The sequence below is a fragment of the Nannospalax galili genome, unplaced genomic scaffold, assembly GCF_000622305.1.
Source record: "Nannospalax galili isolate Female #2095 unplaced genomic scaffold, S.galili_v1.0 scaffold387, whole genome shotgun sequence".
In the NCBI taxonomy this organism is placed as follows: Eukaryota; Metazoa; Chordata; class Mammalia; order Rodentia; family Spalacidae; genus Nannospalax; species Nannospalax galili.
In genome coordinates, this window is record NW_008355795.1 from 46,683 (window position 1) to 61,213 (window position 14,531).

Sequence of the window (14,531 nt, forward strand, 5' to 3'; positions counted from 1 at the left end):
TTTGACAGCTACTCCCACATTCCTTATGATATATGCACCATATTCCTTAAAGTAGAGGATTTCAGTTAAGGTTACAAAAACTGGGTTTTATCTGTATGAAAAAGAAAACTATGTTAGTAATAGTATTTTCAAAACATTTTTATTGAGAATTTCATACATGTTTTGGTCAAATCCACTTCCCAGTCCCTCCCCTCCAACTCCTCCCAGATTTCCCCACCACCGTATCTCCCTCCCAACTTGATGTACTCCTTTTTTATAACCACTGAGTCAAACTGGTGCCACTGGTATGTGCATGGGTATAGCACCATCCACTGGAGCAGGGGTAACCTATCCAGGCTGCATCCATGAAGAAGACTGATTCTCCTTCCTCCATGGCAGTCATCATCAGCTTTGTGAGCCCCTCCCCAATCCATGCTGTCATTTTGACTGGTTTGATATTGCATAGGTCTTATGCATGCAGCCACAGTGTCTATTAGTTCATGTGTGCAATGGGCCTGTCATTCCAAAGAAATTAGGGGGTCAGCCCACTACTACGGGTTCCCCTCCATCCCTCCCTCCTTCCCTCCCTCCGTCCCTCCGTTCCTCCCTCCATCCCTCTGTCCCTCCCTCCCTCCCTTCTTCCTCCCCTCCATTTTCTGATTTAAAAAAAAAGGGTCTCATTCTGCAGCCCAGGCTGACCTGAAACTCATTATATACCCCTGACTGGCCTCAATCCCAAGTGATAGGATTTCATGTGTGAACCTTGTTCATGTGGACTTTTCTATAAACTGCCTAAGTGTCCTCATAACATGTTCAGTGGTTTCCCCTAGAGCTAGTGATCAGGAAGAGATGGACAGAAGAGGCTACTGCAGGGTCTTCTACTACCCACTCCTGTAAACCAGCGGAGCCTTCACTACCTTTCACGTTCTGTTGTGAGAAGCAGGTCACTAAGTCTAGTTCACATTCAAAAGGCGGGTGGTTAGGCACCCTGTTTCGAAGAACTGCCAAATCACGGCTATGCATATGTGAAAGCCACTGCAAAGGGGATCAGTGGACTCGAATTAAATGGGATTAATGGGTAAGAAAGATTTCCATGATAGCAACCCCCAATACATCTGGAAGAAAAAACCACAATGTAGGGTCTACAATTTTGACATTTTGAAGAATATGGCCCTCTACTGAAGAAGTCCTGGCTGATGCCCAGGGGTCTTGCAGAAGATTTGAGTTGACATTTTGGTTGTCTTGATGCTGGAGTGGCATTTAGAGGTGGGAGCGACGGGAGAGAGATGACTCCCCGTCTATGGAGCCACAACCAAGCACGGCTCTACCTCCTGTCTCACTCCCCACATCTGACTCATGCAGGTTAAAAAAAAAAAAAACTTTTTAAAAAATATTTGAAGGTAGAATTTCTGTTCTTAAGTTATAAAAGTAACCAGGCACATCTGTAATCCTAACTAACCAGGCACATCTGTAATCCCAGAACTTGGAGGCTGGGGCAGGAAGATCATGAGTTTGAGGTTACCTGGGCTACATGACAAGACCCTGTCTTCAAAAGTAAACAAACAAAAGTATATAAACGAATCACTAAAGTTACTTTACGTGAGTTTTGTAAGTATCAGGAGAATTGAAAAGAAGATTGATCTCTTTATCAGAATTTAATTCCTTTAGGAAAACCATATTGACAATTGCACACACAGTATTAGTTTCCTGTACAGGCATCTATATCCATTTGCAATTACAGCTGTTACACGTGTGTTCCCGTGTTCTACCCAGAGGTGTAAACACCTGTCCTCTTCACTCTGTCTCTTACTTGAGTCTTCCCTGAGTTTTCATATGCCATTGTACACACTAAGTAACTAACTACTGATTATTTGCTATTTCACATTCACATGAGAACTGGTTAAATAGACCAGGCTCACCTCAAGCTCATGGAGATCCACCTGCCTCTGCCGCCTGAGTGCTGGTATTAAAGGTGTGCATCACCACACCTGGCCAGCCAACTTTTTAAATATAGTATTTTTACTAATTCTTTGAGAATTTCATATATGCATACAATGTATTTTGGTCACATTCGCCCCTAAATCCTCCTCCCAACTCTTCCTAGCTCCACCCCATGCCCTCCCCACTCCCAGCTTCTTTTTTGTAGCGCAGTTTGTTCTGCCCTTACACTTGTGAGTATACCCTTAAAGAAAGCTGACTCCCCCACCCCTGCAGTCATCACCTCTGTTTGAACATTTTGAAAAATATGTTAATAGTGACTTATTTTAAAGGGGCACGTTTTAAAATATTTGTAATAAAAATCACAAGTTAGACATCCTGAGTTTGGGGTGACTTATATATACCAATGATATAACAGCACTGTTCGTCACCATGTATAAGTTCACACTGCTAGGAAATTTTCTAGATTGAATATGTCCAAGAGACATATAGCATGAATAACATGTATAATCTAAATCTTCCACATTTAAGAGTGTAAGACATAGGTAAATTTGAGCTTACTAATTTAACAATGCATTTTATTTAAGTATCATTTCAAATGTTACCAATATAAAAGTATGGAGGGATTTTTTTGTCCATGTTGTGTTTGAAGCATGTTATATAAGGGTGAGGTCATGACTCAGTTGGTAGAGTGCTTGTCTATCCTGTTCAAAGCCCTGGGTTTAATCCCCAGCACAGCATAAACCAGGCTTGGTGGTGCATGCCTATAATTTCAGCCCTCAGGAAGTAGAAGCAGAAGTTCAGGGCCATCCTTGGGTCTGTTGCCATTTCAAGTTCTTAGTAGACACGTGGCTATGATCTCAGCACAGTTCTAGAAGTTCCACAGAGGAGTAAAATGTGGACATGCCTGACTTTATGAACAGAGTCACGCATGGCTGCTGTTTCTCCAAATCCCCTTTCTTGCTCTTTCTGGCAGCTTGAAGCACAAAGTCTTGATGTTCCAGCTCAAACACACACCATCTGTAGCTGGGCTTCCATGCCAGAGCTGCATGGGGCGGGTAGAACAGCTCAGTAAACATGGCCACCTGACACAGCTCAACAGCAGGAGTCTTAGAAGGGGAATTCTTTTCTGGACACCTCCATCTTCAACCCCCTCCTTGGTCCTTAGTGTCCAGATCTGTCCTGCGGACCCTCTCCTGCCCCTCTGCAAGTACAAAGCTCTTTTCTCCAAATGAGCAAAACTTCAAAACTGCCTGCTGTTGCCTTTTCTCCATGATGGAGCCATGTGCTGGTCCCTACTCAGCTGGTACCCTTGTTGGTTTGCCCTGTGTGAGTTGGCCTTTTCATCCCTGTGACAGGTACCTGGGAGAGTTTAAAAAGAGGAAAGGTTTATACTGGCTCATGGTTTGGGTTCATGATCATCTGGCTTCACGGCTATGGGCCTGAGGAATGTTTGCACATCATGGCAGGAGAATGTGGTGTATCAAAGCAGCTTTCCTCTGTGTGGACAGGGAGCAGAGAGAGGAAAAGAAGGGGCCAGAGACAGGCTATAGCATACCCAGAACACACCCCAGGGACCTACTCCCTCTCACTGGTCCTGTTGCCAAAAGTTCCCACCACCTTCCAAGAATGCTACCAAATGATAGATCTATCAATGGGTTAATCCACTGATTACATCACAGCCCTCATGAGCCAATCACTTTCCAGGATCCCCAGCTCAGAACATGCTACCCTGGGGGCCAATCCTTCAATGCATGAGCCTTTGCAGAGGACACTTTACATCACAGCTATAATATATATTAACAAGCTCTGTGATGGTTGTTCTAATTGTCAATTGTCAATTTGACACAACCCAGAATCACCTAGGAACAGAGTCTCAGTGAAGGATAGATCAGGTTGGGCATGTCTGTGGGAGATTGTATTGATTAATTGAGGTGGGAAGGATCCTGCCTGACAGTGGGCAGCGATGTCCCTCAGCAGGGGTTCCTGAACTGTTTAAAAGTAGATAATTTGAGCTGAGCACAGTCAACCAGACAAGTGAGCATGCATGCATTTCTCCTGACTGTGGACGGGAAATAGCCAGACATCGTCAGTTCCTGCCTTGATGTCCCTGCAATCCTGGACTGTAACCTGGAATTGTGGGCTATAAGAAACCCTTTCTCCCACCAACTGTCTTTTGTCAAGATATTTTATCACAGTAACAGAAATGAAACTAAAACAAAATCACTCCTGATTTATTCTTAGTTGGAAACTTCATTATTTAATCTATTTAATTTTTATTTAAATTTTTCATTAAGGAATTCTTTTTCATTATTTAATCTATTTTAGCTTCTTTGCCACTGTAGTCTAATGGATAAAGTCAGAGGCCTCAGAGCTCTAACATTAAGTTCTCATTATGTCACTTAAAATGTATTTGATTTTGAGAAATAAGCTCTAATACAACATTTAGGTAAAAATACCCCCTGCTCCCATTGTGAGATGCTTGGGTCTCATGAGGCCACAGACGTAACAAACACTTCCCTTCTCCCATTGTACATGATCAGTAAATGGAAGGTTTTGTTAGGCACAGGCTGCCATTCTGTCCCCCTTCCAAATACATGTCCAAATCCTAATCACTTTTCCAAGCATCTCTCAAGTCCCTGGTCCTCACTAAGGCCGTTCCCTTCCCGTATGCTCTTTGGGAACTCTGACATGCCTCTATCCTGATAGTGGCTTCTGGCTGAAGGCACACAGCTCACATTTAGTAAATTCTTTGATTAGTTAGTTGATCAGTGGCATAAAAGGCAAAGAAAAGTATGGCAGTTACTGCTGGTGCAAGACCCCTTAACCCCCCAATCCTTCACAGGGGCAAGTTTACGGCAGCTCCCAACAGGTGTGCCCTGGGTTCCACAGCTCCTTAGCCACGCCTGGGGTCCATGGATCCCAGCCGGCATGCCCAGGTTCCACAGAAGTTCCCAGAGGAGCCGTGACTACTCACCACAGTGTACTGCTCATTAAGGCCTCCTTCATCAACGTAATCCATACCTCCTCCAGAGCCCTTACACCTCAGAAGCTTCTTGGAATTACCTACCAAACAAACCACTTGCATCAAAGTCCAGTTTCAGGTTTCCCTTTTTGAGGAAAAAAAAATTATTTTTAAAAACTAGTGTTCCTGAATCCATGCTGGGTTCTGAATGCCCTGTCAGGTGTTCTACCATCCCTGTCTCCTTCACATTTTCTGGCATTCTATGGATTTCAGTGTTTTTAGACGCTTGTTTTAGTAACTAATTAGAAAGTCTAGATTCAAAATAATTAAGTGATTTGTTCTGGTTACAGATAATAAGACACAGGTGCCTGTGGCTGGATGAGGTGCTCTCCAGGCCCTACCCTGAGGCACGCCTGGCAGTTGACAGCTGCTCAGCAAGGAAAAGTTCTTTTTTGAGCTGTGGCTGCTGGTAGGCTGCCTGTGCTCCAGCAAATGGCCCCACGTCCATGCATATACAGACAGCAATAATTGGGTTTAGAGGGTTATCCAAAAACAAAACAAATGAAGACAGAGAGGGGATGTACTGGAGGAGACGTGAGGGTCGGGGGGTGAGGAATTTGGTGGTTGGAGGAGCTGGGGATGGGGAGGTTGGGGGTGTTGGAAGAGGGAAATGGGGAGTGAATGGATCATATTTCATCGCGTAAGTGTACGAAATACTCAAGAATTAAGAAAAATTATATTTCAAAAGAAATAGATGCTTATTTCTCAGGTAATAATTATTTAGAAAAAGGCTAAGATATTTTATGATAAAGCTTAGAGAAACCATTAGAAAATAGAGTTGGATGCAATTGGATCTCTCCCTAATTTAGGAACATGTGACAAGCTGAAACATAACAACAGAATGTGGTGAAGACAATACACTTTGAATGCTCGGTGTCATTTGCACACGTTTTTGTAGTCTGCTTTCTTTATGCTGGGAAATACAGACAGGGAGACATGGCAGCTGGGAGCTGTGGCCACAGAAGCCGAATCTCCTAATACAGCATTAGAAGATGAAGCTGATTCGCCTCTATGACGCCGGAGGGAGGGAGACTTAGACAAAGGAGATCTTTCTGGGTGCCTAGATACTGAATGGAAAAACTTGGATTAATAAGAAAAGTCCTCTTCCATATTCCAATTCTCATTCGGAGGACTGATTTTTTTTTTTTTTATCATCGCAAGTCACACCAGTCACATACATAGGGGTGACTGAATTATAATGTGAACTGTCAAATCCAGTAAATGTGGGGAAGGAGATAGCTGGGCAAAGCTGGAGAAAACGGGGGTGTTTCTGTCGCAGGGGCAAGCATTCAATCACCAGTGTACATTTCCTAGATTCCTAACAACAGCGCTATTCAAACTAGAAAAGGTGGAAATTTTCAGCTAAATTAGGAAGCATTAGTTAACTTAGCTGGTGGCTATTATTTTCTGTGGGTTTATAGTCCAGCTGTTGGGCCACATTTATACTTTGTGTAAAATAAACAAAATGAAGTGATGTGTTTGTATGAAGCAGAGCCCAGCATCTCCAAAGAAAATGCAACCGAGTCCTTAGTTCTCCTGAAGTTGGGGAGCATGTGGTGTTTTTGTATTAAACTTTAAGATTATTAGACAAATACACGGCAAATCTTTGCTGTGCATTACCTCTGCTGTGCCCTGTGTGCCTTCCTAATGTCCTATGAAATGAGAGAACCAATTGGTTCACTCCTTTGAATTTTTAAGTGTTTTTCATTCTACAGACCCCCAAAGCATTACATCATCCTGCTTGGTTGTAAATGTACCAGCCCCGGTATGAAGTCATTTTGGCTTTCACTTTAGAAAAGGCGCCTCCTTATCCCAGCAAGCTTTTGTCTGGTGCCCTCTTGGTCACATTTTAATAACTGTCATTTTCTAAGTGCATTACCTCATCTTTGGCTGAAACCCAGCTGAATCTTGAGAGAGGAGAAATGTGCTTTCAGACTGATTCATCCATATTTTATTTTACTTTTCATTAAGGAATTACTCTGAAGAAAATCAATACTGTTCTGTGACTGAGGGGAGAGGTGAGCGTGCTGTGGGGATTTTAATCTCCAGTCAGGCTGCCTTCAGCCACGTGTTGTTCATGGAGATTTGGTCCTTTCTTGTCCCTGCAGCCTGGATCCATGGCGACCCCAGGAGAGTGGCCTATCCTACAGACAGCGAGGGACACTTTTGTGGCCAGAAGGGCACCCCCAATGAGTGAGTACAGTCTGTTGTGCCTTGTGTGATTTTTACTGCCTGAGCTGGATCCTTGACCCCACTTTAACACCAACCACTCTTAGGAAGGTCGAGAGTCATGAAGGAGGTGTTTCCTTCCCCTTTCCTTACGAAAGCTATGAGAAGTCGGGAAATCTCACTCTATGACCCCATAGACACAACACCCCTATTAATGCAACATTTTATTAGATGGTGGGGACTCTGTTTGGTGAAAATAAAATTCTAAAGGGTGTTTGGAATCTGCGGCTTCCTTTCCCTTTCTAGTGACTATATTTTTAAAAATGCCTTTTGAATTGAGCTATTGGAGACTGAGTATGACACCTTAGTTTGACCACTTTGCCACAGCACTTACTGACAAATCATTCTGCCTTTGAAAGTAGCACCAGATTTTCTACAGACATTTTGGGCAATTTGGCATCTGTGGATAATGCCCTGGTATCTGAAAAAAAAATGTTTCCAATGTCAGTCATAACAGGAGTGTCTAGTTTTGAAGGCACACATTCCATTTCTTGACCTAACAAAAACAAAAAGCCATGCCTCACATTTTTAGAAAGCTAACTCCTTTCTCATGGTCTATTTCTCTTCTTTTCCACCTGGGATTGTTGCTAGATCTCCTGATTCTTCATAACCAACTTTGTTTCTGTAAGAGCTGGCTTTGGATAATTATGAACAAACAAAAACCAAATTAACAAGAGGTTCATCATCGTCGTCATCGTCGTCGTCAACAACAACGACAAAGACGTCCAGAACTCTTTGGTCTTGTGTTTCTAGGGCCTACACATAACTGAGAACTCATTATTTCAGGAACTGTGTAGATTAAAGAAATAGATTCAGGAAAGAGTTGATAAAATTTATGGGCTATAATTATTACAGATAGTTGAGAAATCCTAGAAACTTGGAGGAGGAAGAGAGAAACCCTTAATCACAACAGGTCAGACTTCAGGGACATTTCCCCTGCAAAAGATCTGCCTGACACACCTGGTAAATTTGAATCCAAGCTGTAATTTTAACCTCAGTAACTTAAAAAATTCTTAGACTTTGCTAAAAAGACTGTTGTATTGGGAAGGGAGAAGAAAGAACCAGGTGGTGAAGAAAAAAAATCATAAAATTCTCTAAATCTTTACTTTCATTAAGAAAGTTTTTAAAAGGCTGTTTTTAAAAGGGCTTCTGTAACAGTAAGTTTTATCACCCTGAGCCAGGGACCCATTTACTTCAAACAAAAAATGTCACACCCCAAATTTCAGTCTATAAAGATTATTCAGAGACAATCTTTGCCTAACAGACCTGTTCATTAAAGTAGTAGTTCTGATAAAAATACACATGAAAATGAATGGACCTCCAGCAATATCTGACAGTCAGCTCTGGCTCATCCATTTAACAGATCTAATGGACCCATTGGAAGTTGTGCTCATGTTTGTGAGAGTCAATCCTGTAAATATTTATTTTCAGTCTCTGCCTCTTGCGCCTTGATCATAACTGCCTTCCTCCTCCTGAAAATATTTCCTGAATTTCCAGAGTATGCTTATAGACTTATGGGGTAAACAACATTCTCTAAACTTTTATAATCCTCTTATATTTATATTTGCAACTCAGCTGAAACTTAGTTTTGTGTGTGGTGTGGGATAAAGTAGGACACTTTTTGCAACTTTAAGGCCAATTATTTCAAAATAGTTTTCATATTTTCAGTTTCTAGCAAAATTATCATACAATAAATTTATGAACTTGTTACATTCTGAATCTTAAGATTATTCCAGTGCATTTAAACTTTCTAGTAGTTTTAATTCTTAAGTAAATGTGCACTAACTTAAATTTTTAATAAGAAACCTACTTTAAACTATGCCTAGAAGCTTAATGGCAAGTGAAATATTTATTTAAAAATATCAAGCTTTAGAGATGGAGAAATGACTCAGTGGTTATGAGCATATGAAATCAGGCTAAGCAGGAGCCTGGGGAGTAAGTCAGTAAGCAGTGATCCTCCATGGCCTGTGCTCCAGCTCCTGACTCCAGGTTTCTGCCCTGAGTTCCTACCTTGGGCTCCCTGATGAATTGTGATCCTGGAGATGTAAGCTAAATAAACCCTTTCCTCCTCAACTTGGTATTGGTCAGAGTGTTTTGTCACAGCAATGGAGAAACAAACTAGGACAGCAGCTAACAACCATCCATAACTCCAGTTCCAGAGAGATCCAATGCCCTCCTCTGACCTTCCTGGGCACTGCATGACATGAGTGTACTTACACACAGGTAGGCAATACACACATGCACATAAAATAAAAATCAAACCTTACTCAGGATTAAACAATTTGCTATATAATTGTATAAAATATATCTAGGGAAAATATTAGAATAAATTCATGAGGATAATGACATCATTAGAAAAATGTAGACTGGCCAAAAAATTAGGCAGAAATAAATCCAATTATATTTTTTTTAGTGTTAGTGATGGAGTCTAGGGTCATATGAACATGAGACAAATATTTGAACCCTGAGTTATAACCCCAGTCCTCTTATATTTATCTGTTTTAAAATTCTGAGACAGAGTCTCAGTAAGTTGCCCAGGGTGGCCTTGGACTCACCCTGTAGCCCAGACAGGTCATGAACTTGCAATCTTTTTTTCTTGACTTCTTGAATAGCTGGGATTTCAGGTTTGCACCACAAAACAGATTTTTAATAAGACAGAGATAGAATTTCAAGTCAATAGCAGAAAAATGAATTATTAAGCAAATTGTATGGAATTAAGCAAAGTGCCATTCATAAAAGTATAAACTGGGTGTTTATGTCCAAAAGACTTCTGAGACACTGAAGATTGTGTATGTGCAAGATAAAAATTTAAAAGTAATGGAGTATGTTTATAGACTTATGGGGTAACAGCATTTTCTAAACATGATAGCTAAATCAAAACCATAACAGAAGCATCAAGGAATCTTACCATCAGAGGTAAAGGCACTGGTAAAGTCTGGCAACCTGAGTTCAGTCCCCAGAACCCACATAAAGATGGAAGGAAAGAACTGATTCCACAAAATTTTTCTCTTATTTCTGCATGTATGTAATGTGCCCCCATCATTTCTATCTCTATCTCTACATCACACACACGGATAGATACAACAATAACTTCAAAGAGAGAAGGAAGGAAAGAAGGAAGGAAGGGGAAGGGGAGGAAAGACGAAAGGGACCAGGAAGAAGGTGCGCCCTTGAAAGCCTGGCAACCTGAATTGGATCTCTACAACCCACTTAAAGATGGAAGGAGAAAATCAGCTCCATAAAGTTGTCCTCTGGCCCGTCCACACATGCTGTGGCGCATGGGCATGAGTGCACACACATACACACAGTAAATAAATGTAAAAAGATAGTTTTTGTCCAATACAAAACAAGGCCAAAGTCATAAGTAGATAATAACATAATGCTGTGTCCCATGGCAATAGAAAAAAAAAAGACCTGCTGCTACAGTTAAAAAGAAAATGTAAATTAAAAACATTATTTTTTGCCTATCAGTTGGTCAAATAAATTAAAAATATTAAAATGTCCAGGGTTCAGTAGAGTGAGACATAAGTGCCCCATTTGTTCTTGGTGGCAGTATAATATGATGTTTACAAGGTTTTACCAAATATTTATCAAATGTGTACTTTTTGTGATCCAGTGATTTTTTTCCCCAGAAGCTAATTTAATATAAATTTGAAGGCATTTCTTAATATTAGAGCTGGTGTGTTTGCTTCCCATCACTGTGAGGAAACACATAAACAATTTAAAAGAGCAAAGCCCATTCTGACTCATAGTGTTGAAGGTTCAAGTCCATGCATTCGTGATCCTGTAGACCGTGGCAGAAGTAGACTGTGGCAGGAGCCTGTGGCAGAAAAGGACTGCCTATCTCATGAAAACCATGAAGCTGAAGAAAGGGACAGGGTCCCCATGTCCCCTTCAAAGTCTCACCCCCCCATGACCTAACTGCGTTCCAGCTGGACCCACCTCTGAAAGGTTCCATCATTTCCCAACAGTGTCACAGCTTGGGGATGGAGCCTTTAAGACAGAGGCCTTGGGGAGTGATTTCAGAAAGATTCAGATTGCTCCCTATTACAACCAAAATAACAGTAATCATGCAACTAGGTGAATCACTGTAGCAAGAACTTGTTAAGAAGACTAGAAATGGCTCTCATGTCTGTCATGAGGTTAAATGGATCATGATATGATCATAGAAAAAATTTCCAGCTGACCTACTAGGTGAGTCACTGTAGCAAGAACTTGTTAAGAAGAGTAGAAATGGCTCTCATGTCTGTCATGAGGAGGTTAAATGGATCATGATATGATCATAGAAAAAATTTCCAGCTGACCTAGAACTCATTATATAGACCACCCTAGCCCTCATCTCACCGAGATCTGCCTGCCTCTGCCCCCGAGTGCTGGGACTAAAGATGTGCGCCACCGTGTCTGGCTATAGGTATAATTTTGACATGGTAACGTGCCTGATATAGTGTCAATTCAAGAAATCAAGTTATGTCAGAAAGATGGCTCAGTGGGTACAGGCACTGGCTACCAAGCCTGACGACCTGAGTTCAATCCCTCAGACTCACGTGGTGGAAGGTGGGAACAGAATGGATTCCAGCGCGTTGTCCTCTGACCTACACAGGTCTGCTATAGCATTCACACATGTCCACACACACACAAATAAATAAATAAATAAATAAATAATAGATAAAATAAATAAATGTAAAAGGGAAATCAAGTTATTAAAATGGCATGTGAGTATATTCTGCCTTGTGAGGATTATGCATGATATAATCACATAAAACACACATGTAAAGTCTGAACACATACATGGCTATATAATAATATAGCTATATATTAGTTATGATAGCTATATATATATATAGCTATGATATAATCACATATAAAACACACATAAAGTCTGAAAGCATACATGGCTATATATAATCATAATGGCTATAGCTATTATTTCTTAGCGAAGGATTACATTTCATTTTTATGCACACTTTATTGAGCCTCCACTATGTCTCAGACAGTGTTGCCAAGGCCAAGGTCAGATGGCAAGCAAATGGACAAAATACCTGGTCCCATGAGCCTTTCCTGTGAGCTAAAGGAAGATTGGAAATAAAGATGTCACTAAACGGGATGTCTTCAAATAGTGACAGATGCTATGAAGGAGAACATAAAACAAAGCCTCACAGAGTGCTGGGGCACCTGGGATGCCATGGAAGGGAGGTCTGTTCTGGGTGCAGGATTGGGGAGGGTTTTCCAGAGGAAGTAACTTTTCAGCTGGGCTAGGTAGACTCTAAAGATGGCACCTTTCTAAAGCCCAGCAAGAGCTGAGGAGGGGGGAATGCAAAGGTCCTTTTGACAGGAGTACCCCAGGAGCAGGGAGCAGCTCAAGAGCCCGGAGTAGACAGAACAGAGTGCAGACGTCTGAGGAGGGGATCAGAGTCTGATTTGTGTGTTCCATGGGGCCTACTAAATTGTTTACATTGTTGCTAGGCACAGGGATGGCTGGAGAAAGGTGTTCAACGAGAGAGTGGCGGAACCCATTTCACACTTTCGGAAGGCCATTCTTGCTGCTGGTTTCTGCATTCTGGAACTATTTTCATTTTTCACAATAAAGTTGTATACTGAAAAATATTTTTCTTCACTTTGAAGACATTAATGGAAGAAATCATGAATTACAAAGTAAAATGACAAGTAACTTTTATTTTCTTATTTACATGTTTATATGCACTTTAATTTTCAATCAAAATGTGTTATTTTCATATTCCCCTCGAATTTTCCAAAATCAGTTTAAAAGGAAAATATATAAGCTGGGGCAAAGAATTACTTTATTTCTTAAAGTTTTATTTCTTTATTTGTATTTTTTCTTTTCAATACTGGAGAGTGAACCTAGGCCCTTGTTCAAACTAGACATGCACTTTACCACTAACCTATATCCCCAGCCCTCTTTTTACTTTTTAATTTTGAGGCAGGGTCTCTCTTAAGTTGCCCAGGCAGGACTTGAACTCGTGACCCCTCTGTCTCAGCCTCTGGAATAGATGGGGTGGCAACCAGGTGCCTTTTAATAAAACAGATGAAACAAGCATTTTGTCAGGATAATAGACACCTAGAGTCAAGTTATGATTTTACCTCTGTTCAACCTTGATACTCGGGCCCGAAACACAACCAACCTGCCTTTAATCTCCTGAACATGAGGAGAAAGCAGGTCGGGAGAGGTGGGATGTCCTTCCTGCTGACATAACACTTGCATGTTCCGTACAGCGTCCCTGGCCGAGCTTCTCCAATGGACTGTGCAATAGTCTAGAAGTTGTGCACAGTGAAGTATGGATTTCTTCTCTAAGACAGTCTGAATCCTCAGGGATAGAGTCAGGAAGATTTGGATTTCAATCTCATGTGTTTCCTGCAGTATGTTATCTTAAGGATGAGGTATGGAGCTGATAATCAGGTCTGAAACACCCGGATACTATCAGTCTGTTCCCTCGTTACTCTGTAGTATGAGACCCCGATTTGCTGACTTGTAATCTTATCCCTGAACTTTTCCTCAGTAATCATTGACTTTATCTCCCTTTGCTGGGCCTAACATACTTTGAGGTCAGGTCTGCCTTGTCTTTCCCCTGCTGTGTCCTCAGCACCCGGATTGTGGGTAGAGCGTCAGCTGGCTTCGCAGCAGCTGCTCCCAAACTCACTGAGTGAAGGAGGCTAATGGAGTGATGAGGTACAGGGTTTGAGCCTGGGTGGAAGTCAAGGTTGAGGTCATGTCAGATCCTCATTACAGCAGTGCTAATGGGTGTCACTGTCACTACTGGAAAGTCAGGAAACAGATTCAGAAAGCAAAGAGGCCTGCTTAGTTTGGACTGGGTACTGCCGGGCAAAGGGCAACATGTTCCCCTTCACATCCTGTGCACCGCAGGCTGTACACTGACAGAGATACAATGAAGGGGGCTGGGAAGATGCCTCAGTTGGTGAAGTGCTTGCCATATGAGCATATGGACCTGAGTTCAAGCCCCAGAATCTGTGTTTAAAAAACTGGGTGTGGTGACACATGCCTTTAATCCCAGGAGACAGAGACAGGTGGATCTCTGTGAGATCAAAGCCAGCCTGGTTTACATAGCAAATTCCAGGCCAGCTGGGGCTATAGGGAGACCCTGTCTCAAACAACAGCAAAACTAAATATGGTGATACATGCTTATAATTCCAGTGTTGGGGAGTCAAGGGCAGTCAGATCCCTGAGGCTGGCTGCCTATTGTACTTGGTGAGTGCCATGCCAGGTAGAGATCCCACCTCGAAAAGAAGGTGGATGGCACTTGAGGAATGACATCTAAAGTTGACCTCTGGCCTCTAGTTCCCACCCTGCGAACATGCACACACACACACACACACACACACACAC

General features: G+C 41.8%; 1 protein-coding gene across 1 annotated transcript in view; it reads left to right on the forward strand.

Moving 5' to 3' along the window:
* Slc44a5 (solute carrier family 44 member 5) overlaps positions 1 to 14,531 on the forward strand; it is a 132,002-nt gene that overhangs the window by 43,668 nt on the left and 73,803 nt on the right. The window contains exon 4 of the mRNA XM_017803341.1: positions 7,051 to 7,135. Coding sequence (XP_017658830.1) covers positions 7,051 to 7,135 — 85 coding nt within the window. The remainder of the gene's footprint in view (positions 1 to 7,050; positions 7,136 to 14,531) is intronic.